The 24,326-nt window shown below is 56.1% G+C and overlaps 1 protein-coding gene across 1 annotated transcript; it reads right to left on the bottom strand.

Annotated features, from left to right (window-relative positions):
* Positions 1-1,880: 1,880 nt before the first annotated feature.
* On the bottom strand, positions 1,881-23,623 carry LOC144487385 (transgelin-3-like). The gene is made up of 4 exons (XM_078205473.1): positions 22,876-23,623; positions 15,617-15,791; positions 7,614-7,716; positions 1,881-2,124 (listed from the first exon to the last, which is right to left on the bottom strand). The coding sequence occupies exons 1-4, from the start codon at positions 23,074-23,076 to the stop codon at positions 1,971-1,973; spliced, it is 633 nt and encodes a 210-aa protein (XP_078061599.1). The 5' UTR covers positions 23,077-23,623; the 3' UTR covers positions 1,881-1,970.
* Between the last annotated feature and the right edge of the window lie 703 nt (positions 23,624-24,326).

The following is a 24,326-nucleotide window of genomic DNA, read 5'->3' as shown; positions in this document are numbered from 1 at the left end:
ATTCAATCAAATTTGTGAGGCATGACTTGCCCTTCACGAATCCGTGCTGACTATCCCTGATTAATCCGCATCTTTCGAAATGGTCGTAAATCCCATCCCTAAGGACCTTTTCCATCAATTTACCAACCACCGAAGTAAGACTAACCGGTCTATAATTACCAGGGTCATTTCGATTCCCTTTCTTAAACAGAGGAACAACATTCGCCATTCTCCAGTCCTCTGGCACCATCCCAGTGGACAGCGAGGACCCAAAAATCAAAGCCAAAGGCTCTGCAATCTCATCCCTTGCCTCCCAAAGAATCCTAGGATACATTTCATCAGGCCCAGGGGACTTATCGACCTTCAGTTTATTCAAAACTGCCAGGACATCCTCCCTCCGAACATCTATTTCCTCCAGCCTATTAGCCTGTAACACCTTCTCTTCCTCAAAAACATGGCCCCTCTCCTTGGTGAACACTGAAGAAAAGTATTCATTCATCACCTCGCCTATCTCTACTGACTCCATACACAAGTTCCCACTACTGTCCTTGACCGGCCCTAACCTCACCCTGGTCATTCTTTTATTCCTCACATAAGAGTAAAAAGCCTTGGGGTTTTCCTTGATCCGACCCGCCAAGGACTTCTCGTGTCCCTTCCTAGCTCTCCTAAGCCCCTTTTTCAGCTCATTCCTTGCTAACTTGTAACCCTCAATCGAGCCATCTGAACCTTGTTTCCTCATCCCTACATAAGCTTCCCTCTTCCTTTTCACAAGACATTCCACCTCTTTCGTGAACCATGGTTCCCTCACTCGGCCATTTCCTCCCTGCCTGACAGGGACATACCTATCAAGGACATCCAGTATTTGTTCCTTGAAAAAGTTCCACTTTTCATTAGTTCCTTTCTCTGACAGTTTCTGTTCCCAACTTATGCCCCCTAATTCTTGCCTAATCGCATCATCTGTACACTGACTGGTGTCTCTCAGTCCCTCTCTCTCAGGGAGATATCTGTACACTGACTGGTGTCTCTCTGTCCCTCTCTCCCAGGGAGATATCTGTACACTGACTGGTGTCTCTCAGTCCCTCTCTCAGGGAGATATCTGTACACTGACTGGTGTCTCTCTGTCCCTCTCTCTCAGGGAGATATCTGTACACTGACTGGTGTGTCTCAGTCCCTCTCTCAGGGAGATATCTGTACACTGACTGGTGTCTCTCAGTCCCTCTCTCAGGGAGATATCTGTACACTGACTGGTGTCTCTCTGTCCCTCTCTCTCAGGGACACATCTGTACACTGACTGGTGTCTCTCAGTCCCTCTCTCTCAGGGAGATATCTGTACACTGACTGGTGTCTCTCAGTCCCTCTCTCAGGGAGATATCTGTACACTGACTGGTGTCTCTCAGTCCCTCTCTCTCAGGGAGATATCTGTGCACTGACTGGTGTGTCTCAGTCCCCTCTCTCTCAGGGAGATATCTGTACAATGACTGGTGTCTCTCTGTCCCTCTCTCTCAGGGTGATATCTGTGCACTGACTGGTGTGTCTCAGTCCCTCTCTCTCAGGGAGATATCTGTACAATGACTGGTGTCTCTCTGTCCCTCTCTCTCAGGGAGATATCTGTACACTGACTGGTGTCTCTCAGTCCCTCTCTCTCAGGGAGATATCTGTACACTGACTGATGTCTCTCAGTCCCTCTCTCTCAGGGAGATATCTGTACACTGACTGGTGTCTCTCAGTCCCTCTCTCTCAGGGAGATATCTGTACACTGACTGGTGTCTCTCAGTCCCTCTCTCTCAGGGAGATATCTGTTCACTGACTGTTTATTCCCACATCTGAGTTCCAGCTGATCAGATACCTGCTCGATCACTTTCAGGTTTTCCTGGATGGGAATCAATCACAGGCGCACAGACTGAACACTGGGTTTTTCTTTAATGAGAATACTGACTGCCATCAGCCACCCACAAACCACTCAGTTGTTGTTGTTGTGGACACGGTGGCGGTCACCTCGAGGGTCTCATGATCTGCCGGCCCAATCCGGAGGGGGTCATCCCGGCCTGCGAGGCTCCCTGATTCGTTCCCATCTGCAGCCCGATGATGGATTGCCCCTGTCGCATCTGTTCATTGGTGAAGGCGCGGGGGTTCTGCGCAGCTTTCCTGGTTGACAAGTCCAAAGTGACAGTGAGTCAAGTGCTGAAAGACAATGTCCGATATCTTTCCCTGACCCTCACACACCTCTCTCTCTCACTGCAGCCCCCAGCACCCCGCTGCAAATACACCAGAGACTGCAGGACATCCAGTTGGCTATTTGGCACACTGAGGCATCACATTCAATTTCCAACCCTGACCAATCCACCTGGTTCAGAGTGAAACCCCGTCTACACTGTCCCCATCAAACACTCCCAGGACAGGTACAGCACAGGGTTAGATACAGAGTAAAGCTCCCTCTACACTGTCCCCATCAAACACTCCCAGGACAGGTACAGCACGGGGTTAGATACAGAGTAAATCTCCCTCTACACAGTCCCCATCAAACACTCCCAGAACAGGTACAGCACGGGGTTAGATACAGAGTAAATCTCCCTCTGCACTGTCCCCATCAAACACTCCCAGGGCAGATACAGCACGGGGTTAGATACAGAGTAAAGCTCCCTGTACACTGTGCCCATCAAACACTCCCAGGGCAGATACAGCACGGGGGTAGATACAGAGTAAAGCTCCCTCTACACTGTCCCCATCAAACACTCCCAGGACAGGTACAGCACGGGGTTAGATACAGAGTAAAGCTCCCTCTACACTGTCCCCATCAAACACTCCCAGGACAGGTACAGCACGGGGTTAGATACAGAGTAAAGCTCCCTGTACACTGTCCCCATCAAACACTCCCAGGGCAGATACAGCACGGGGTTAGATACAGAGTAAAGTTCCCCCTACACTGTCCCCATCAAACACTCCCAGGACAGGTACAGCACGGGGTTAGATACAGAATAAAGCTCCCTCTACACTGTCCCCATCAAACACACCCAGGACAGGTACAGCACAGGGTGAGATACAGAGTAAATCTCCCTCTACACTGTCCCCATCAAACACTCCCAGGACAGGTACAGCACGGGGTTAGATACAGAGTAAATCTCCCTCTACACTGTCCCCATCAAACACTCCCACGACAGGTACAGCACGGGGTTAGATGCAGAGTAAAGCGCCCTCTACACTGTCCCCATCAAACACTCCCAGGACAGGTACAGCACGGTGTTAGATACAGTGTAAAGCTCCCTCTACACTGTCCCCATCAAACACTCCCAGGACAGGTACAGCACGGGGTTAGATGCAGTGTAAAGCTCCCTCTACACTGTCCCCATCAAACACTCCCAGGACAGGTACAGCACGGGGTTAGATACAGAGTAAAGCTCTCCCCTCTACACTGTCCCCATCAAACACTCCCAGGACAGGTACAGCACGGGGTTAGATACAGAGTAAAGCTCCCTCTACACTGTCCCCATCAAACACTCCCAGGACAGGTACAGCATGGGGTAAGATACAGAGTAAATCTCCCTCTACACTGTCCCCATCAAACACTCCCAGGACAGGTACAGCACGGGGTTAGATACAGAGTAAATCTCCCTCTACACTGTCCCCATCAAACACTCCCAGGGCAGGTACAGCACGGGGTTAGATACAGAGTAAATCTCCCTCTACACTGTCCCGATCAAACACTCCCAGGACAGGTACAGCATGGGGTTAGATACAGAGTAAAGCTCCCTCTACACTGTCCCCATCAAACACTCCCAGGACAGGTACAGCACAGGGTTAGATACAGAGTAAAGCTCCCCCCACACTGTCCCCATCAAACACTCCCAGGACAGGTACAGCACGGGGTTAGATACAGAGTAAAGCTCCCTCTACACTGTCCCCATCAAACACTCCCAGGACAGGTACAGCACGGGGTTAGATACAGAGTAAAGCTCCCTCTACACTGTCCCCATCAAACACTCCCAGGACAGGTACAGCACGGGGTTAGATACAGAGTAAAGCTCCCTCTACACTGTCCCCATCAAACACTCCCAGGACAGGTACAGCACGGGGTTAGATACAGAGTAAAGCTCTCCCCTCTACACCGTCCCCCATCAAACACTCCCAGGACAGGTACAGCATGGGGTTAGATACAGAGTAAAGCTCCCTCTACACTGTCCCAATCAAACACTCCCAGGACAGGTACAGCATGGGGTTAGATACAGAGTAAATCTCCCTCTACACTGTCCCGATCAAACACTCCCAGGACAGGTACAGCATGGGGTTAGATACAGAGTAAAGCTCCCTCTACATTGTGCCCATCAAACACTCCCAGGACAGGTACAGCACAGGGTTAGATACAGAGTAAAGCTCCCCCCACACTGTCCCCATCAAACACTCCCAGGACAGGTACAGCACGGGGCTAGATACAGAGTAAAGCTCCCTCTACACTGTCCCCATCAAACACTCCCAGGACAGGTACAGCACGGGGTTAGATACAGAGTAAAGCTCCCTCTACACTGTCCCCATCAAACACTCCCAGGACAGGTACAGCACGGGGTTAGATACAGAGTAAAGCTCCCTCTACACTGTCCCCATCAAACACTCCCAGGACAGGTACAGCACGGGGTTCGATACAGAGTAAAGCTCTCCCCTCTACACTGTCCCCATCAAACACTCCCAGGACAGGTACAGCACGGGGTTAGATACAGAGTAAAGCTCTCCCCTCTACACCGTCCCCCATCAAACACTCCCAGGACAGGTACAGCATGGGGTTAGATACAGAGTAAAGCTCCCTCTACACTGTCCCCATCAAACACTCCCAGGACAGGTACAGCACGGGGTTAGATACAGAGTAAAGCTCTCCCCTCTACACTGTCCCCATCAAACACTCCCAGGACAGGTACAGCACGGGGTTAGATACAGAGTAAAGCTCCCTCTACACTGTCCCCATCAAACACTCCCAGGACAGGTACAGCATGGGGTAAGATACAGAGTAAATCTCCCTCTACACTGTCCCCATCAAACACTCCCAGGACAGGTACAGCACGGGGTTAGATACAGAGTAAATCTCCCTCTACACTGTCCCCATCAAACACTCCCAGGGCAGGTACAGCACGGGGTTAGATACAGAGTAAATCTCCCTCTACACTGTCCCGATCAAACACTCCCAGGACAGGTACAGCATGGGGTTAGATACAGAGTAAAGCTCCCTCTACACTGTCCCCATCAAACACTCCCAGGACAGGTACAGCACAGGGTTAGATACAGAGTAAAGCTCCCCCCACACTGTCCCCATCAAACACTCCCAGGACAGGTACAGCACGGGGTTAGATACAGAGTAAAGCTCCCTCTACACTGTCCCCATCAAACACTCCCAGGACAGGTACAGCACGGGGTTAGATACAGAGTAAAGCTCCCTCTACACTGTCCCCATCAAACACTCCCAGGACAGGTACAGCACGGGGTTAGATACAGAGTAAAGCTCCCTCTACACTGTCCCCATCAAACACTCCCAGGACAGGTACAGCACGGGGTTAGATACAGAGTAAAGCTCTCCCCTCTACACCGTCCCCCATCAAACACTCCCAGGACAGGTACAGCATGGGGTTAGATACAGAGTAAAGCTCCCTCTACACTGTCCCAATCAAACACTCCCAGGACAGGTACAGCATGGGGTTAGATACAGAGTAAATCTCCCTCTACACTGTCCCGATCAAACACTCCCAGGACAGGTACAGCATGGGGTTAGATACAGAGTAAAGCTCCCTCTACATTGTGCCCATCAAACACTCCCAGGACAGGTACAGCACAGGGTTAGATACAGAGTAAAGCTCCCCCCACACTGTCCCCATCAAACACTCCCAGGACAGGTACAGCACGGGGCTAGATACAGAGTAAAGCTCCCTCTACACTGTCCCCATCAAACACTCCCAGGACAGGTACAGCACGGGGTTAGATACAGAGTAAAGCTCCCTCTACACTGTCCCCATCAAACACTCCCAGGACAGGTACAGCACGGGGTTAGATACAGAGTCAAGCTCCCTCTACACTGTCCCCATCAAACACTCCCAGGACAGGTACAGCACGGGGTTCGATACAGAGTAAAGCTCTCCCCTCTACACTGTCCCCATCAAACACTCCCAGGACAGGTACAGCACGGGGTTAGATACAGAGTAAAGCTCTCCCCTCTACACCGTCCCCCATCAAACACTCCCAGGACAGGTACAGCATGGGGTTAGATACAGAGTAAAGCTCCCTCTACACTGTCCCCATCAAACACTCCCAGGACAGGTACAGCATGGGGTTAGATACAGAGTAAATCTCCCTCTACACTGTCCCCATCAAACACTCCCAGGACAGGTACAGCACGGGGTTAGATACAGAGTAAATCTCCCTCTACACTGTCCCCATCAAACACTCCCAGGGCAGGTACAGCACGGGGTTAGATACAGAGTAAATCTCCCTCTACACTGTCCCGATCAAACACTCCCAGGACAGGTACAGCATGGGGTTAGATACAGAGTAAAGCTCCCTCTACACTGTCCCCATCAAACACTCCCAGGACAGGTACAGCACAGGGTTAGATACAGAGTAAAGCTCCCCCCACACTGTCCCCATCAAACACTCCCAGGACAGGTACAGCACGGGGTTAGATACAGAGTAAAGCTCCCTCTACAGTGTCCCCATCAAACACTCCCAGGATAGGTACAGCACGGGGTTAGATACAGAGTAAATCTCCCTCTACACTGTCCCCATCAAACACTCCCAGTACAGGGACAGCATGGGCTGGGATACAGAGTAAATCTCCCTCTACACTGTCCCCATCAAACACTCCCAGGACAGGTACAGCACGGGGTTAGATACAGAGTAAATCTCCCTCTACACTGTCCCCATCAAACACTCCCAGTACAGGGACAGCATGGGCTGGGATACAGAGTAAATCTCCCTCTACACTGTCCCCATCAAACACTCCCAGGACAGGTACAGCACGGGGTTAGATACAGAGTAAATCTCCCTCTACACAGTCCCCATCAAACACTCCCAGGACAGGTACAGCACAGGGTTAGATACAGAGTAAATCTCCCTCTGCACTGTCCCCATCAAACACTCCCAGGGCAGATACAGCACGGGGTTAGATACAGAGTAAAGCTCCCTGTACACTGTCCCCATCAAACACTCCCAGGGCAGATACAGCACGGGGTTAGATACAGAGTAAAGCTCCCTCTACATTGTCCCCATCAAACACTCCCAGGACAGGTACAGCACGGGGTTAGATACAGAGTAAAGCTCCCTGTACACTGTCCCCATCAAACACTCCCAGGGCAGATACAGCACGGGGTTAGATACAGAGTAAAGTTCCCCCTACACTGTCCCCAAAAAACACTCCCAGGACAGGTACAGCACGGGGTTAGATACAGAGTAAAGCTCCCTCTACACTGTCCCCATCAAACACTCCCAGGACAGGTACAGCACAGGGTTAGATACAGAGTAAATCTCCCTCTACACTGTCCCCATCAAACACTCCCAGGACAGGTACAGCACGGGGTTAGATACAGAGTAAATCTCCCTCTACACTGACCCCATCAAACACTCCCAGGACAGGTCCCTTACACTCTGAAATTTCAGAGACTCACCGTGGGAACCAACTTGGATCTCCTCGAAAGAAGCCATCGTTTTTTGCGATTGATATGCCTCCGAGTGCCATCAGCGACTGCTGGACAGCTGCTAAATTTTTAGCTGCAAAAAGAAGAGGGGACCATCATTTCCTTCTGTTACTGATGCTCGAAAAGTGGGGGTCACCCTCCTTGTGCCTGTTCCACTGGACCAGGAGGCCATTCAGCCCCAATCAAGCCTATTCCACAGGAACAGGAGGATGTTAGGGAACTTGGGGAAATAAATAGTGATGTCTTGAGGAGTGTACATATTACAGAGAAGGAGGTGCTGGAAGTCTTAAAGCGCATCAAGGTAGCTAAATCGCCGGGGCCTGATGAAGTATATCCCAGGACATTGTGGGAGGCTAGGGAGCAAATTGTGGGTCCCCTAGCAGAGATATTTGAATCATCGATTGTCAAGGGTGCCTTTGTTTAAAAAGGGCTGCAGGGAAAAGCCTGGGAACTACAGGCCAGTGAGCCTCACATCTGTGGTGGGTAAGTTGTTGGAAGGTATTTTGAGAGACAGGATCTACAGGCACTTAGAAACGCAAGGATTGATTAGGGACGGCACGGTAGCACAGTGGTTAGCACTGCTGCTTCATAGCTCCAGGGACCTGGGTTTGATTCCTGGCTTGGGTCACTGTCTGTGTGGAGTTTGCACATTCCCCTCGTGGTTGGGAAGCATTTTCCGACCAGGGCCATTGTGATCTCCTGGACTCGTTTCGATCGCCTCAGGGGGTCGGAGAGGAATTTCCCAGATTTTTTTTTCCCCATATTGGCCCTGGGGTTTTCACTCTGGGTTTTCGCCTCTCCCTGGAGATCACATGGTCTGGAATGGGGGGGTGGGGGTGAGTTAATAGGTTGTGATGAACAAAGCATCGTAGCTGTGAGGGACAGCTCGGTGGATAGGATATTGGTATGTAGATAGGCTGGAAAATTGGGCGGGGATCCTGGATTCAGGATTCAATCCTGGACCGGGGAGCGGCGCGGGCTTGGAGGGCCGAAGGGCCTGTTCCTGTGCTGTATTGTTCTTTGTTCTTTGTTGTCTGCGTGGGTTTCCTCCGGGTGCTCCGGTTTCCTCCCACAGTCCAAAGATGTGCGGATTAGGTTGATTGGCCATGCTAAAAATTGCCCTTAGTGTCCTGAGATGCGTGGGTTAGAGGGGTTAGTGGGCAAAATATGTAGGGATATGGGGGTAGGGCCTGGGTGGGATTGTGGTCGGTGCAGACTCGATAGGCCGAATGGCCTCTTTCTGTACTGTAAGGTTTCTATGATTTCTATGAGGGACAGTCAGCATGGCTTTGTGAGTGGAAAATCATGTCTCACAAATTGGATTGAGTTTTTTGAAGGGGTAACCACGAAAGTAGATGAGGACAGTGCAGTTGATGTTGTCTACATGGACTTTAGCAAGGCCTTTGGCAAGGTACAGCATGGTAGGTTGTTGCATAAGATTAAATCTCACGGGATCCAGGGTGAGGTATCTAAATGGATACAAAATTGGCTTCTTGACAGAAACCAGAGGGTGGTTGCAGAGGGTTGTTTTTCAAACTGGAGGCCTGTGACCAGAGGTGTGCCTCAGGGATCAGTGTTGGGTCCACTGTTATTTGTCATTTATATTAATGATTTGGATGCGAATATAGGAGGCATGGTTAGTAAGTTTGCAGATGACACTAAGATTGGTGGCATAGTGGATACTGAAGAAAGTTATCTCCAGTTGCAACGGGATCTTGATCAATTGGGCCAATGGGCTGATGAATGGCAAATGGAGTTTAATTTAGACAAATGCGAGGTGATGCATTTTGGTACATTGAAGCAGGGCAGGACTTACTCAGTTAACGGTAGGGCATTGGGGAGAGTTACAAAACAAAGAGAGCGAGGGGTACAGGTTCATAGCTCCTTGAAAGTGGAGTCACAGGTGGACAGAGTGGTGAAGAAGACATTCAGCATGCTTGTTTCATCGGTCAGAACATTGAATACAGGAGTTGGGATATCTTGTTGAAGTTGTACAAGACACTGGTAAGGCCACACTTGGAATACTGTATACAGTTCTGGTCACCCTATTATATGAAAGGATATTATTAAACTAGAAAGAGTGCAGAAAAGATTTACTAGAATGCTACCGGGACTTGATGGTTTGAGTTATAAGGAGAGGCTGGATAGACTGGGACTTTTTTCTCTGGAGCGTAGGAGGCTGAGGGGTGATCTTATAGAGGTCTATAAAATAATGAGGGGCACAGATCAGCGAGATAGTCATTATCTTTTCCCAAAGGTAGGGAAGTCTAAAACTAGAGGGCATAGGTTTAAGGTGAGAGGGGAGAGATACAAAAGTGTCCAGAAGGGCAATTTTTTCACACAGAGGGCGGTGAGTGCCTGGAACAAGCTGCCAGAGGTAGTAGTAGAGGCGGGGACAATTTTGTCTATTAAAAAGCATTTAGATAGTTACATGGGTAAGATGGGTACAGAGGGATATGGGCCAAATGTGGGCAATTGGAATTAGCTTAGGGGTTTAAAAAAATGCGCGGCATGGACACATTGGGCCAAAGGGCCTGTTTCCATGCTGTAAACCTCTATAACTCTGACTCTATTCAGCCCCAAACGAGCCTGTTCCACAGGAACAGGAGGCCATTCAGCCTCAACTGAGCCTGTTCCACTCAAACAAGAGATCATTCAGCCCCAATCGAGCCTGTTCCACAGGAACAGGAGGCCATTCAGCCCCTCTTGAGCCTGTTAGACATGAATAGCTGGCCATTAAAGCCCTCTTGAGCCTGTTACACAGGAACAGGAGGAGGCCATTCAGCCTTCCCCTTGAGCCTGTTACATATGAATAGGAGTCTATTCAACCCCTTTATAGGCTGTTACATTGGGACAGGAGACCATTCAGCCCCTTCTGAACCTGTTACACAGGAACAGGAGGAGGCCATTCAGCCCTCTATGGAGCCTATTGCACATGAAGAGAAGAGGGCATTTGGTCCACTCTCTAGCCTAGTACACAGGATCAGGAAGAGCCAATACAGCCTTTCTCGAGCCTGTTACACAGGAATCGTCAGCCATTCAGCCCCTTCTGAACCTGTTACACAGGAACAGGATGAGGCCCATTCAGACCCTCTCGAGCCTGCTACACATGTCATGCCCTGTAGAGCTATGTCCTACTCATAACTCAGATTTGAAACAGAAATGAGGAGGAATTGCTCCACTCAAAGGGTGGTAAATCTGTGGAATTCTCCACCCCAGAGTGCGGTGGACACTGGAACACCGAACAAATATAAGGAGGATATAGATAGGTTTTTAATTGGCAGCGGGATGAAGGGTTAGGCGGAGCGACAGGAAGCTGGAGGTGAGGCCGAGATGAGATCAGCCATGATGGTATTGAACTGCTCAAGGGGCGGAATGGCCTGCTCCTGCTCCTAGTTCTCATGTCTTGAAGCTTGTTTTGTTTTCGGTGCGGACCAGTACAGCAAACTGGCCTCCCGCCATTTTGTGATCTGCAGAAAGTCTCGTCCCTTCGTGGGACTCCTGGAATGGCCTTGAAATGCGACTTTGGCTACTGAATTTGCCTGACTACACTTTGGAAGTGAAATGGCCTTCACCAGGCCTGTAACATTTGTTTGACAGGGCCTGCCAAACATGTGAATTACAGACTATTCCCTTTGTTTAGAAATTATATAAAGGTGCACCATTCTCTTTAACTGTATTTTCCTTGTTTGCACATATATGCACATGTGTGTGTGTGTGTGTGTGAATAATAAGGGAATTGTGGCCAAGCCATGGCTTACAAGGGAAATTAGAGATAGTATCAGATACAAGGAAGAAGCCTACAAATTGGCGAGGAAAAGCAATAGGCCTGAGGATTGGGAGCAGTTTAAAATTCAGCGAAGGAGGACCGAGGGATTGATTAAGAAGGGAAAAAAGTATGGAAGTAAGCTAGCGGGGAACATAAAAACTGACTGTAAAAGTTCCTATAGGTACGTAAAGAGAAAAAGATTGACAAAAATGAATTTAAGTCCGTTACAGTCAGAAACAGAGGAATTCATAACAGGGAACAAATAAACGGCTGAGGAATTAAACTTGTACTTTGCTTCAGTCTTCACAAAGGAAGACATGAATAATGTACCAGGAGTGCTGAGAGAAACATGTTTTAGTGAGGAGCTGAAGGAAATCAGCATTAGTAGAGAAATAGTTTTGGGGAAATTGATGCGATTGAAGGTGGATAAATCTCCAGGTCCTGGTAATCTTCATCCCAGAGTACTTCAGGAAATGGCCCTGGAAATAGTAGATCCAATGGTGGTCATTTACCTAAATTCTTTGAACTCTGGAATAGTCACTACAGATTGGAGGGTAGATAATGTAAGCCCGCTATTCAAAAAGGGAGATAGAGAGAAAACAGGGAACTATAGACCAGTGAGCCTAACGTCCGTACTGGAGAAGTTGCTGGAGTCCATTATCAAGGATTCCATAACTCAGCATTTGGAAGGCAGTGGTATAATCAGTCAAAGTCAGCATGGATTTACAAAAGGGAAATCATGCTTTTTGAATCTATTGGAGTTTTTTTGAGGATGTAACTAGTAGAGTTGACCAAGGAGAACCAGTTGATGTGGTTTATTTAGAATTTCAGAAGGCTTTTGACAAGGTCTAGTTGGACCAGGGAGCGGCACGGGCTTGGAGGGCCGAAGGGCCTGTTCCTGTGCTGTATTGTTCTTTGTTCTTTTGTTCTTTGTCTCACATAATAGACTACTGTGTGAAGTTAAAGCACATGGGATTGCAGGTAATGTCTTGAGATGGATAGAAAGCTGGTGAGCAGATAGCAAGCAAAGAGTTGGCATAAATGGGTCTTTTTCTGATTGGCAGTCAGTGACTAGTGGGGTTCCGCAGGGATCTGTGCGAGGACCCCAACTGCTCACATTATATATTAATGATTTGGAAGAGGGAACTAGATGTATTATCTCCAAATTTGCAGATGATACAAAGTTGGGTGGAAGGGTGAGCTGTGAGGGGGAGGCAAAGATGCCTCAGCGTGATTTGGACAGGCTGAGTGTGTGGGCATACGCGTGGCAGATGCAGTGGATAAATGTGAGGTTATCCACTTTGGTAGTAATAATAGGAGGATTACACCATTCAAGTAATAGATTATGGAGGATGGCGGATGTGGTTCCGTTATTCAAGAAAGGGAGAAGAGATAGCCCAGGAAATCATAGATCGGTGAGTCTAACCTCAGTGGGAGGTAAGTTGATGGAGAAGATCCTGAGAGGCAGGATTTATGAACATTTGGAAAGGAATAGTATGATCAGAAGTAGCCAGCATGGCTTTGTCCGAGGCAGGTCACGCCTTACGAGTCTGATTGAGTTTCTTGAAGATGTGACTAGACACTTAGACGGGGGAAGAGCGGTAGATGTGGTTTATATGGATTTCAGCAAGGCGTTTGATAAGGTGCCCCATGCAAGGCTTATGGAGAAAGTGAGGGGCATGGGATACAAGGGGACGTTGCTTTGTGGATTCAGAACTGACTTGCCCACAGAAGGCAAAGAGTGGTTGTAGATGGATCTTTTTCAGAGTGGAGGTCGGTCACCAGTGGAGTGCCCCAGGGATCTGTTCTGGGACCCTTGCTCTTTGTGATTTTTATAAATGACCTGGATGAGGAAGTGGAGGGATGGGTTGGCAAGTTTCCTGATGACACAAAGGTTGGTGGTGTTGTGGATAGTGTAGAGGGATGTCAGCAGTTGCAACGAGACATAGATAAGATGCAAGACTGGGCGGAGAAGTGGCAGATGGACTTCAACCCAGATAAGTGTGTGGTGGTTCATTTTGGCAGGTCGAATAGGATGGAAGAATATAATATTAAGGGTAAGACGCTTGGCAGTGTAGAAGAACAGAGGGATCTTGGGGTCCGGGTACATAGGACGCTCAAAGCAGCGTCGCAGGTGGAGGCTGTGGTTAAGAAGGCGTATGGAATACTGGCCTTCAGCAATAGAGGAATTGAGTTTAGAAATCGGGAGATAATGCTGCAGCTGTATAGGACCCTGGTCAGACCCCACCTGGAGTACTGTGCCCAGTTCTGGTCGCCTCATTACAGAAAGGATGTGGAAGCCATAGAACGGGTGGAGAGGAGATTTACGAGGATGTTGCCTGGATTAGGTGGCATGCCTTATGAGGATAGGTTGAGAGAGCTAGGTCTATTCTCCTTGGAGAGGTGAAGGATGAGAGGTGACCTGATCAAGGTGTATAAGATGTTGAGAGGTATTGGTAGAGTGGATTCTCAGAGGCTTTTACCCAGGGCTGAAATGGTTGTCACGCGAGGCCACAGGTTTAGGGTGCTGGGGAGTAGGTACAGAGGAGATGTTAGGGGTAAGTTTTTCACTCAGAGGGTGGTGGGTGCCGGTAGTGGTGGTGGAAGTGGATTCGATTGAGTCTTTTAAGAGACTTTTGGATAGGTTCATGGAGGTTAGTAAGATAGAGGGTTATAGATGAGCCGAGAAGGTAAGGAAATTGTTCGGCGCAACTTGTGGGCCGAAGGGCCTGTTTGTGCTGTAGCTTTTCTATGTTCTATGTTCTAAGACCTTGGTGTCCTTTTGCATCAGTCATTGAAAGTAAGCGCGCAGGTGCTGCAGGCAGTAAAGAAGGCAAATGGTATGTCATAGCGTGAGGATTTGAGTAGAGGGATAGGGATGTTTTGCTGCAGTTGTATCGGGCATTGGTGAGGCCACATCTGGAATATTATGTGCTGTTTTGGTGCCCTTATCTGAGGAAAGATGTCCTTGCTATAGAGGGAGTGCAGCGAAGATTTACCAGGCTGAATCCTGGGATGGCAGGTCAGTCATATGAAGAGAGATTAAGTCGGTTAGAATTATATTCATTGGAGTTTAGAAGAGTGAGAGGGGATCTCATAGAAACTTATAAAATTCTAACAGGGTAGATTCAGAAAGAATGTTCCCATTGGTGGGGGAGTCCAGAATGAGGGGTCATAGTTGAGGATGAGGGGTAAACCTTTTAGAACTGAGGTGAGGAAACATTTCTTCACCCAGAGAGTGGTGAATGTGTGGAATTCACTACCACAGAAAATAGTTGAGGCCAAAACATTGTTTGATTTCAAGAAGAAATTAGATATACTTCTTGGGGCTAAAGGGATATGGGGAAAAGGGGGAAATTGAATTCGATGATCAGCGATGATTAAAATGAATGGCGGAGCAGGCTCGAAGAGCTGAATGGCCTACTCCTGCTTCTAGTTTCTATGTTAACTAATCCCCTTTATTTAAACCCACAAAACCTTGCTGCTGGTGTTCAGATTGTCTCCATCCCCTTATGGGTTAAAAAAACATGCAACTCTTTTCAAATCATACTGATAACAGATGGTAGCTTTCTCCCTGTCCACAACACACAGGAATGCGAGGAGGCCATTCAGCCCTCCTCAAACCTGTTGCACAGGAACAGAAGGAGATTATTCAGCCCCTCTCCGATCTGTTTTACAGGGACAGGAGAAGGCCATTCATCCCCTCATCATCTGGTTACAGGAGGGGCACATTCAGAATCTCAACCCTGTCGTACAAAACAAGAAAAGGCCATCCACCCCACTCGAGCCTGTTGCATAGGAGCAAGAGGAGGCCATTCAGCCCTTCTTGAGCCTGTTGCACGAGAAGAGAAGGATGCTCATTCAGCCCTTGTTGGGTGTGTTACACAGGAACGTAAGGAGGTAATTCAACCCCCATCTCAAGCTGTTACACTGGAACAAGAAGAGGCCGTTCAGCTGCTCACGAGCCTGTGCCACACAGACAGGAGGTGGCCACTCAGCCCCTCATGGACCTGTTACGCAGGAACCAAGAATGCCCATTCATACCCTCTCGAGCCTGTTACACAGCAAAAAGAGGAGACCATTCATCCTCTCTCTGGCCTCCTCTTGTTTTTGTAACCGGAAGGTCAGTCAAATGAGACTGAGCCCCAGACACCAGGGTCTGGAAGATCCCAGTCTCTGTCCAGCTGGAGATATACATGCTCACCTTCCCACAAGTCGACAGTCTGGAAGAGATCAGTGGTGGTGAGACCGTAGTCTGTCAGTGCCTTGAGGAACTGGGAGATCTGCTCCATCTGAGTGAATGCTCGTTCCGAGGAACTGATCTTCTTAATGGGGCGTCTATCCGGGGGGTTCAGGCTGTTGATCAGGTGGCACAGGATCTGCGGTGGGGTGAGAGACGGGGAGGTGGGGAGGTGGGGAGATGGTGGGCAGAGGTGGAGAACATTAGAAAGAGAAAGGGAGAGCAGGCAAACACAAATCCTCCTTAAATCATCCCCACCCCCCCCCCCCCGCCCCACCCCCCCCCCTCCAATGTCCCTCTCCAGGCAAATCCATTCGCAAACTCTAATCTAAACTCATTAAACTAAATCAGTGAATTCCAAACTCAAATGCCCACTCCATTCCCCCACTCCAAACTCCCCCACCCGCCACTCCCCCAACACCCCCACCCGCCGCTCCCCCAACACCCCCACCCGCCCCTCCCCCAACACCCCCACCCGCCACTCCCCCAACACCCCCACCCGCCGCTCCCCCAACACCCCCACCCGCCACTCCCCCAACACCCCCACCCGCCACTCCCCCAACACCCCCACCCGCCACTCCCCCAACACCCCCACCCGCCGCTCCCCCAACACCCCCACCCGCCGCTCCCCCAACATCCCCACCCACCACTCCCCCAACACCCCAACCGCCACTCCCCCAACACCCCCACCCGCCACTCCCCCACCCGCCACTCCCCCAACACCCCCACCCGCCACTCCCCCAACACCCCCACCCGCCACTCCCCCAACACCCCCACCCGCCACTCCCCCAACACCCCCACCCGCCACTCCCCCAACAACCCCAACCACCACTCCCTCAACACCTCCACCCGCCACTCCCCCAACACCCCCACCCGCCACTCCCCCAACACCCACACCCGCCACTCCCCCAACACCCCCACCCGCCACGCCCCCAACACCCCAACCCGCCACTCCCCCAACACCCCCACCCGCCACTCCCCCAACACCCCCACCCGCCGCTCCCCCAACACCCCCATCCGCCGCTCCCCCAACACCCCCACCCGCCGCTCCCCCAATACCCCCACCCGCCACTCCCCCAACACCCCCACCCGCCACTCCCCCAACCGCCACTCCCCCACCCGCCACTCCCCCAACTCCCCCACCCGCCACTCCCCCACCCGCCACTCTCCCAACTCCCCCACCCGCCGCTCCTCCAACACCCCCACCCGCCGCTCCCCCAACACCCCCACCCGCCGCTCCCCCAACACCCCCACCCGCCACTCCCCCAACACCCCCACCCGCCACTCCCCCAACTCCCCCACCCGCCACTCCCCCAACTCCCCCACCCGCCACTCCCCCAACACCCCCACCCGCCACTCCCCCAACTCCCCCACCCGCCACTCCCCCAACACCCCCACCCGCCACTCCCCCAACACCCCCACCCGCCACTCCCCCAACACCCCCACCCGCCACTCCCACACCCGCCACTACCCCACCCGCCACTCCCCCACCACCCCCACCCGCCACTCCCCCAACCCCCCACCCGCCACTCTCCCAACACCCCCACCCGCCACTCCCCCAACCCCCCACCCGCCACTCCCCCAACACCCCCACCCGCCACTCCCCCAACACCCCCACCCGCCACTCCCCCAACACCCCCACCCGCCACTCCCCCAACACCCCCACCCGCCACTCCCTCAACACCCCCACCCGCCACTCCCCCAACACCCCCACCCGCCACTCCCCCACCCGCCACTCTCCCAACACCCCCACCTGCCACTCCCCCAACTCCCCCACCCGCCACTCCCCCAACACCCCCACCCGCCACTCCCCCAACACCTCCATCCGCCACTCCCCCACCCGCCACTCCCCCAACACTCACACCCGCCACTCCCCCAACACCCCCACCCGCCACCCCCCACCCGCCACTCCCCCAACACCCCCTCCCGCCACTCCCCCACCCGCCACTCCCCCAACACTCCCACCCGCCACTCCCCCACCCGCCACTCCCCCAACTCCCCCACCCGCCACTCCCCCAACTACCCCACCCGCCACTCCCCACTCCCCCAACTCCCCCACCCGCCACTCCCCCAACACTCCCACCGGCCACTCCCCCAACACCCCCACCGGCCACTCCCCCAACACCCCCACCGGCCACTCCCCCAACACCCCCACCCGCCACACCCCCAACTCCCCCACCGGCCACTCCCCCAACACCCCCACCCGCCACTCCCCCAACACCCCCACCCGCCACTCCCCCAACACCCTCACCCGCCACTCCCCCAACACCCCCACCCGCCACTCCTCCACCCGCCACTCCCCCAACACCCCCACCCGCCACTCCCCCAACACACCCACCCGCCACTCCCCCAACTCCCCCACCCGCCACTCCCCCAACACTCCCACCGGCCACTCCCCCAACACCCCCACCGGCCACTCCCCCAACACCCCCACCGGCCACTCCCCCAACACCCCCACCCGCCACACCCCCAACTCCCCCACCGGCCACTCCCCCAACACCCCCACCCGCCACTCCCCCAACACCCCCACCCGCCACTCCCCCAACACCCTCACCCGCCACTCCCCCAACAACCCCACCCGCCACTCCTCCACCCGCCACTCCCCCAACACCCCCACCCGCCACTCCCCCAACACCCCACCCGCCACTCCCCCAACACCCCCACCCGCCACTCCCCCAACACCCCCACCCGCCACTCCCCCAACACCCCCACCCGCCACTCCCCCAACACCCCCACCCGCCACTCCCCCAACACCCCCACCTGCCACTCCCCCAACTCCCCCACCCGCCACTCCCCCAACTCCCCCACCCGCCATTCCCCCAACACCCCCACCCGCCACTCCCCCAACACTCCCACACGCCACTCCCCCACCCGCCACTCCCCCAACTCTCCCACCCGCTGCTTCCCCAACACTCCCACCCGCCACTCCCCCACCCGCCACTCCCCCAACTCCCCCTCCCGCCACTCCCCCAACTCCCCCACCCGCCACTCCCCCAACCGCCACTCCCCAACACCCCCACCCGCCACTCCTCCAACTCCCCCACCCGCCACTCCCCCAACACCCCCACCCGCCACTCCCCCAACACCCCCACCCGCCATTCCCCCACCCGCCACTCCCCCAACCCCCCACCCGCCACTCCCCCAACACCCCCACCCGCCACTCCCCCACCCGCCACTCCCCCAACACGCCCACCCGCTGCTCCCCCAACACTCCCACCCGCCACTCCCCGACCCGCCACTCCCCCAACTCCCCCACCCGCCACTCCCCCAACTCCCCCACCCGCCACTCCCCAACACCCCCACCCGCCACTCCCCCAACTCCCCCACCCGCCACTCCCCCAACACCCCCACCCGCCACTCCCCCAACACCCCCACCCGCCACTCCCCCAACACCCCCACCCGCCACTCCCCCACCCGCCACTCCCCCAACCCCCCACACGCCACTCCCCCAACCCCCCACACGCCACTCCCCCAACACCCCCACCCGCCACTCCCCCAACACCCCCACCCGCCACTCCCCCACCCGCCACTCCCCCAACCCCCCACCCGCCACTCCCCCAACACCCCCACCCACCACTCCCCCAACACCCCCACCCGCCACTCCCCCAACACCCCCACCCGCCACTCCCCAACACCCCCACCCGCCACTCCCCCAACACCCCCACCCGCCACTCCCCCAACACCCCCACCCGCCACTCCCCCAACACCACGCCCCCAACACCCCCACCCGCCGCTCCCCCAACACCCACACCCGCCGCTCCCCCAACACCCCAACCCGCCGCTCCCCCAACACCCCCACCCGCCGCTCCCCCAACACCCCCACCCGCCGCTCCCCCAACACCCCCACCCGCCGCTCCCCCAACACCCCCACCCGCCGCTCCCCCAACACCCCCACCCGCCACTCCCCCAACCCCCCACCCGCCACTCCCCCAACACCCCCACCCGCCACTCCCCCAACACCCCCACCCGCCACTCCCCCAACACCCCCACCCGCCACTCCCCCAACACCCCCACCCGCCACTCCCCCAACACCCCCACCCGCCACTCCCCCAACACCCCCACCCGCCACTCCCCCAACACCCCCACCCGCCACTCCCCCACCCGCCACTCTCCCAACACCCCCACCTGCCACTCCCCCAACTCCCCCACCCGCCACTCCCCCAACACCCCCACCCGCCACTCCCCCAACACCTCCATCCGCCACTCCCCCACCCGCCACTCCCCCAACACTCACACCCGCCACTCCCCCAACACCCCCACCCGCCACCCCCCACCCGCCACTCCCCCAACACCCCCTCCCGCCACTCCCCCACCCGCCACTCCCCCAACACTCCCACCCGCCACTCCCCCACCCGCCACTCCCCCAACTCCCCCACCCGCCACTCCCCCAACTGCCACTCCCCCAACTCCCCCACCCGCCACTCCCCCAACTACCCCACCCGCCACTCCCCACTCCCCCAACTCCCCCACCCGCCACTCCCCCAACACTCCCACCGGCCACTCCCCCAACACCCCCACCGGCCACTCCCCCAACACCCCCACCGGCCACTCCCCCAACACCCCCACCCGCCACACCCCCAACTCCCCCACCGGCCACTCCCCCAACACCCCCACCCGCCACTCCCCCAACACCCCCACCCGCCACTCCCCCAACACCCTCACCCGCCACTCCCCCAACACCCCCACCCGCCACTCCTCCACCCGCCACTCCCCCAACACCCCCACCCGCCACTCCCCCAACACCCCCACCCGCCACTCCCCCAACTCCCCCACCCGCCACTCCCCCAACACTCCCACCGGCCACTCCCCCAACACCCCCACCGGCCACTCCCCCAACACCCCCACCGGCCACTCCCCCAACACCCCCACCCGCCACACCCACAACTCCCCCACCGGCCACTCCCCCAACACCCCCACCCGCCACTCCCCCAACACCCCCACCCGCCACTCCCCCAACACCCTCACCCGCCACTCCCCCAACACCCCCACCCGCCACTCCTCCACCCGCCACTCCCCCAACACCCCCACCCGCCACTCCCCCAACACCCCACCCGCCACTCCCCCAACACCCCCACCCGCCACTCCCCCAACACCCCCACCCGCCACTCCCCCAACACCCCCACCCGCCACTCCCCCAACACCCCCACCCGCCACTCCCCCAACACCCCCACCTGCCACTCCCCCAACTCCCCCACCCGCCACTCCCCCAACTCCCCCACCCGCCATTCCCCCAACACCCCCACCCGCCACTCCCCCAACACTCCCACACGCCACTCCCCCACCCGCCACTCCCCCAACTCTCCCACCCGCTGCTCCCCCAACACTCCCACCCGCCACTCCCCCACCCGCCACTCCCCCAACTCCCCCTCCCGCCACTCCCCCAACTCCCCCACCCGCCACTCCCCCAACTCCCCCACCCGCCACTCCCCAACACCCCCACCCGCCACTCCCCCAACTCCCCCACCCGCCACTCCCCCAACACCCCCACCCGCCACTCCCCCAACACCCCCACCCGCCATTCCCCCACCCGCCACTCCCCCAACCCCCCACCCGCCACTCCCCCAACACCCCCACCCGCCACTCCCCCACCCGCCACTCCCCCAACACGCCCACCCGCTGCTCCCCCAACACTCCCACCCGCCACTCCCCCACCCGCCACTCCCCCAACTCCCCCACCCGCCACTCCCCCAACTCCCCCACCCGCCACTCCCCAACACCCCCACCCGCCACTCCCCCAACTCCCCCACCCGCCACTCCCCCAACACCCCCACCCGCCACTCCCCCAACACCCTCACCCGCCACTCCCCCAACACCCCCACCCGCCACACCCCCACCCGCCACTCCCCCAACCCCCCACACGCCACTCCCCCAACACCCCCACCCGCCACTCCCCCAACACCCCCACCCGCCACTCCCCCACCCGCCACTCCCCCAACCCCCCACCCGCCACTCCCCCAACACCCCCACCCACCACTCCCCCAACACCCCCACCCGCCACTCCCCCAACACCCCCACCCGCCACTCCCCAACACCCCCACCCGCCACTCCCCCAACACCCCCACCCGCCACTCCCCCAACACCCCCACCCGCCACTCCCCCAACACCCCCACCCGCCACTCCCCCAACACCACGCCCCCAACACCCCCACCCGCCGCTCCCCCAACACCCCCACCCGCCGCTCCCCCAACACCCCAACCCGCCGCTCCCCCAACACCCCCACCCGCCGCTCCCCCAACACCCCACCCGCCGCTCCCCCAACACCCCCACCCGCCGCTCCCCCAACACCCCCACCCGCCGCTCCCCCAACACCCCCACCCGCCGCTCCCCCAACACCCCCACCCGCCGCTCCCCCAACACCCCCACCCGCCGCTCCCCCAACACCCCCACCCGCCACGCCCCCAACACCCCCACCCGCCACTCCCCCAACACCCCCACCCGCCGCTCCCCCAACACCCCCACCCGCCACGCCCCCAACACCCCCACCCGCCACTCCCCCAACTCCCCCACCCGCCACTCCCACAACACCCCCACCCGCCACTCCCCCAACACCCCCACCTGCCACTCCCCCTCCCGCCACTCCCCCAACTCCCCCACCCGCCACTCCCCCAACACCCCCACCCGCCACTCCCCCAACACCCCCACCTGCCACTCCCCCAACACCCCCACCCGCCACTCCCCCAACACCCCCACTCCCCCAACACCCCCACCCGCCACTCCCCCAACACCCCCACCCGCCACTCCCCCAACACCCCCACTCCCCCAACACCCCCACCCGCCACTCCCCCAACACCCCCACCCGCCACTCCCCCAACACCCCCACCCGCCACTCCCCCACCGCCACTCCCCCAGCACCCCCACCCGCCACTCCCCCAGCACCCCCACTCGCCACTCCCCCAACACCCCCACCCGCCACTCCCCCAACACCCCCACCCGCCACTCCCCCAACACCCCCACCGGCACTCCCCCACCCGCCACTCCCCCAACACCGCCACTTCCTCAAATCCCCACTCCCTAATTCCTAAGTCTTAACTCCCAAACTCAAATCTCAAACACAAATCTCCAACTCCAACTCCAAACTCCAATCCCATGCTCAAATTCCATACCATAACTCAAAACTCAAAGCACAAAGCATAAAATACAAACTCAAATCTCAAATGTTAAACTTGAAGCTCGACCTCCAAAATCCAAACCCGTGCTCGGAAGTGGGGAGCACTCAGACTCACCGAGCCGTCCTTCAGCCACTGGTGGAAAGCGGCCTTGCCAGGCGCAGCGGGGCGCTGGAGCTCCGGCCCCTCAGGGTGCCTTTCGTTACACTGCAGCAGGATCCAATCCACCAGGCGCTCCTCCAACTCTGGGTCGTACTTCTGGTCAATTTTCTTCTGCACTTGCAGGCTGAGCCCGTACTTGGGACCGGAGTTGGCCATGGTTCACTTGGCACAGGGCGGGGTAGGGGAGGCCGGACAAGCTAAACACAGTGTGATACAGGACGAGCACGCAAAGGTTCAGTCCGAGCTATGAGGTGAAGCAATAGTCACGTCTTCAGGTGGATGCAGACACGCTGGTGGAATGGGGGAAAGACAGACACATAGCACACTGAGTTTAACATTGGGAAGTGAACAGATACAATTTTGGGAAAAGCAACAAGCACAGATAAAGCAAACAAAATAACAGGACAGGTACAGCATGGGGTTAGATACAGAGTAAAGCTCCCTCCACACTGTCCCCATCAAACGCTCCCAGGACAGGTACAGCACGGGGTTAGATACAGAGTAAAGCTCCCTCCACACTGTCCCCATCAAACACTCCCAGGACAGGTACAGCACGGGGTTAGATACAGAGTAAAGCTCCCTCCACAGTGTCCCCATCAAACACTCCCAGGACAGATACAGCACGGGGTTAGATACAGAGTAAAGCTCCCTCTACACTGTCCCCATCAAACACTCCCAGGACAGGTACAGCACGGGGTTAGATACAGAGTAAAGCTCCCTCTACACTGTCCCCATCAAACACTCCCAGGACAGGTACAGCACGGGGTTAGATACAGAGTAAACCTCCCTCTACACTGTCCCCATCAAACACACCCAGGACAGGTACAGCATGGGGTTAGATACAGAGTAAAGCTCCCTCTACACTGTCCCCATTAAACACTCCCAGGACAGGTACAGCACGGGGTTAGATACAGAGTAAACCTCCCTCTACACTGTCCCCATCAAACACACCCAGGACAGGTACAGCATGGGGTTAGATACAGAGTAAAGCTCCCTCTACACTGTCCCCATCAAACACTCCCAGGACAGGTACAGCATGGGGTTAGATACAGAGTAAAGCTCCCTCTACACTGTCCCCATCAAACACTCCCAGGACAGGTACAGCACGGGGTTAGATACAGAGTAAAGCTCCCTCTACACTGTCCACATCAAACACTCCCAGGACAGGTACAGCACGGGGTTAGATACAGAGTAAAACTCCCTCTACACTGTCCACATCAAACACTCCCAGGACAGGTACAGCACGGGGTTAGATACAGAGTAAAGCTCCCTCTACACTGTCCCCATCAAACACTCCCAGGACAGGTACAGCACGGGGTTAGATACAGAGTAAAGCTCCCTCTACACTGTCCACATCAAACACTCCCAGGACAGGTACAGCACGGGGTTAGATACAGAGTAAAGCT

Source organism: Mustelus asterias, unplaced genomic scaffold (assembly GCF_964213995.1).
Source record: "Mustelus asterias unplaced genomic scaffold, sMusAst1.hap1.1 HAP1_SCAFFOLD_764, whole genome shotgun sequence".
In the NCBI taxonomy this organism is placed as follows: Eukaryota; Metazoa; Chordata; class Chondrichthyes; order Carcharhiniformes; family Triakidae; genus Mustelus; species Mustelus asterias.
Note: the sequence above shows the minus strand (reverse complement) of the source record. Positions and strands in the feature narration are given on the sequence as shown.

Excerpts from the sequence above, each read along its gene's own strand:
- LOC144487385 (XM_078205473.1), bottom strand. The coding sequence starts at position 23,076 with ATGGCCAACTCCGGTCCCAAGTACGGGCTCAGCCTGCAAGTGCAGAAG. Across the intron at positions 15,792-22,875 it reads AGTGGCTGAAGGACGGCTCG|ATCCTGTGCCACCTGATCAA; the intron begins GTGAGTCTGAGT and ends ACCCCACCGCAG. Across the intron at positions 7,717-15,616 it reads GACTGTCGACTTGTGGGAAG|CTAAAAATTTAGCAGCTGTC; the intron begins GTGAGCATGTAT and ends TTCTTTTTGCAG.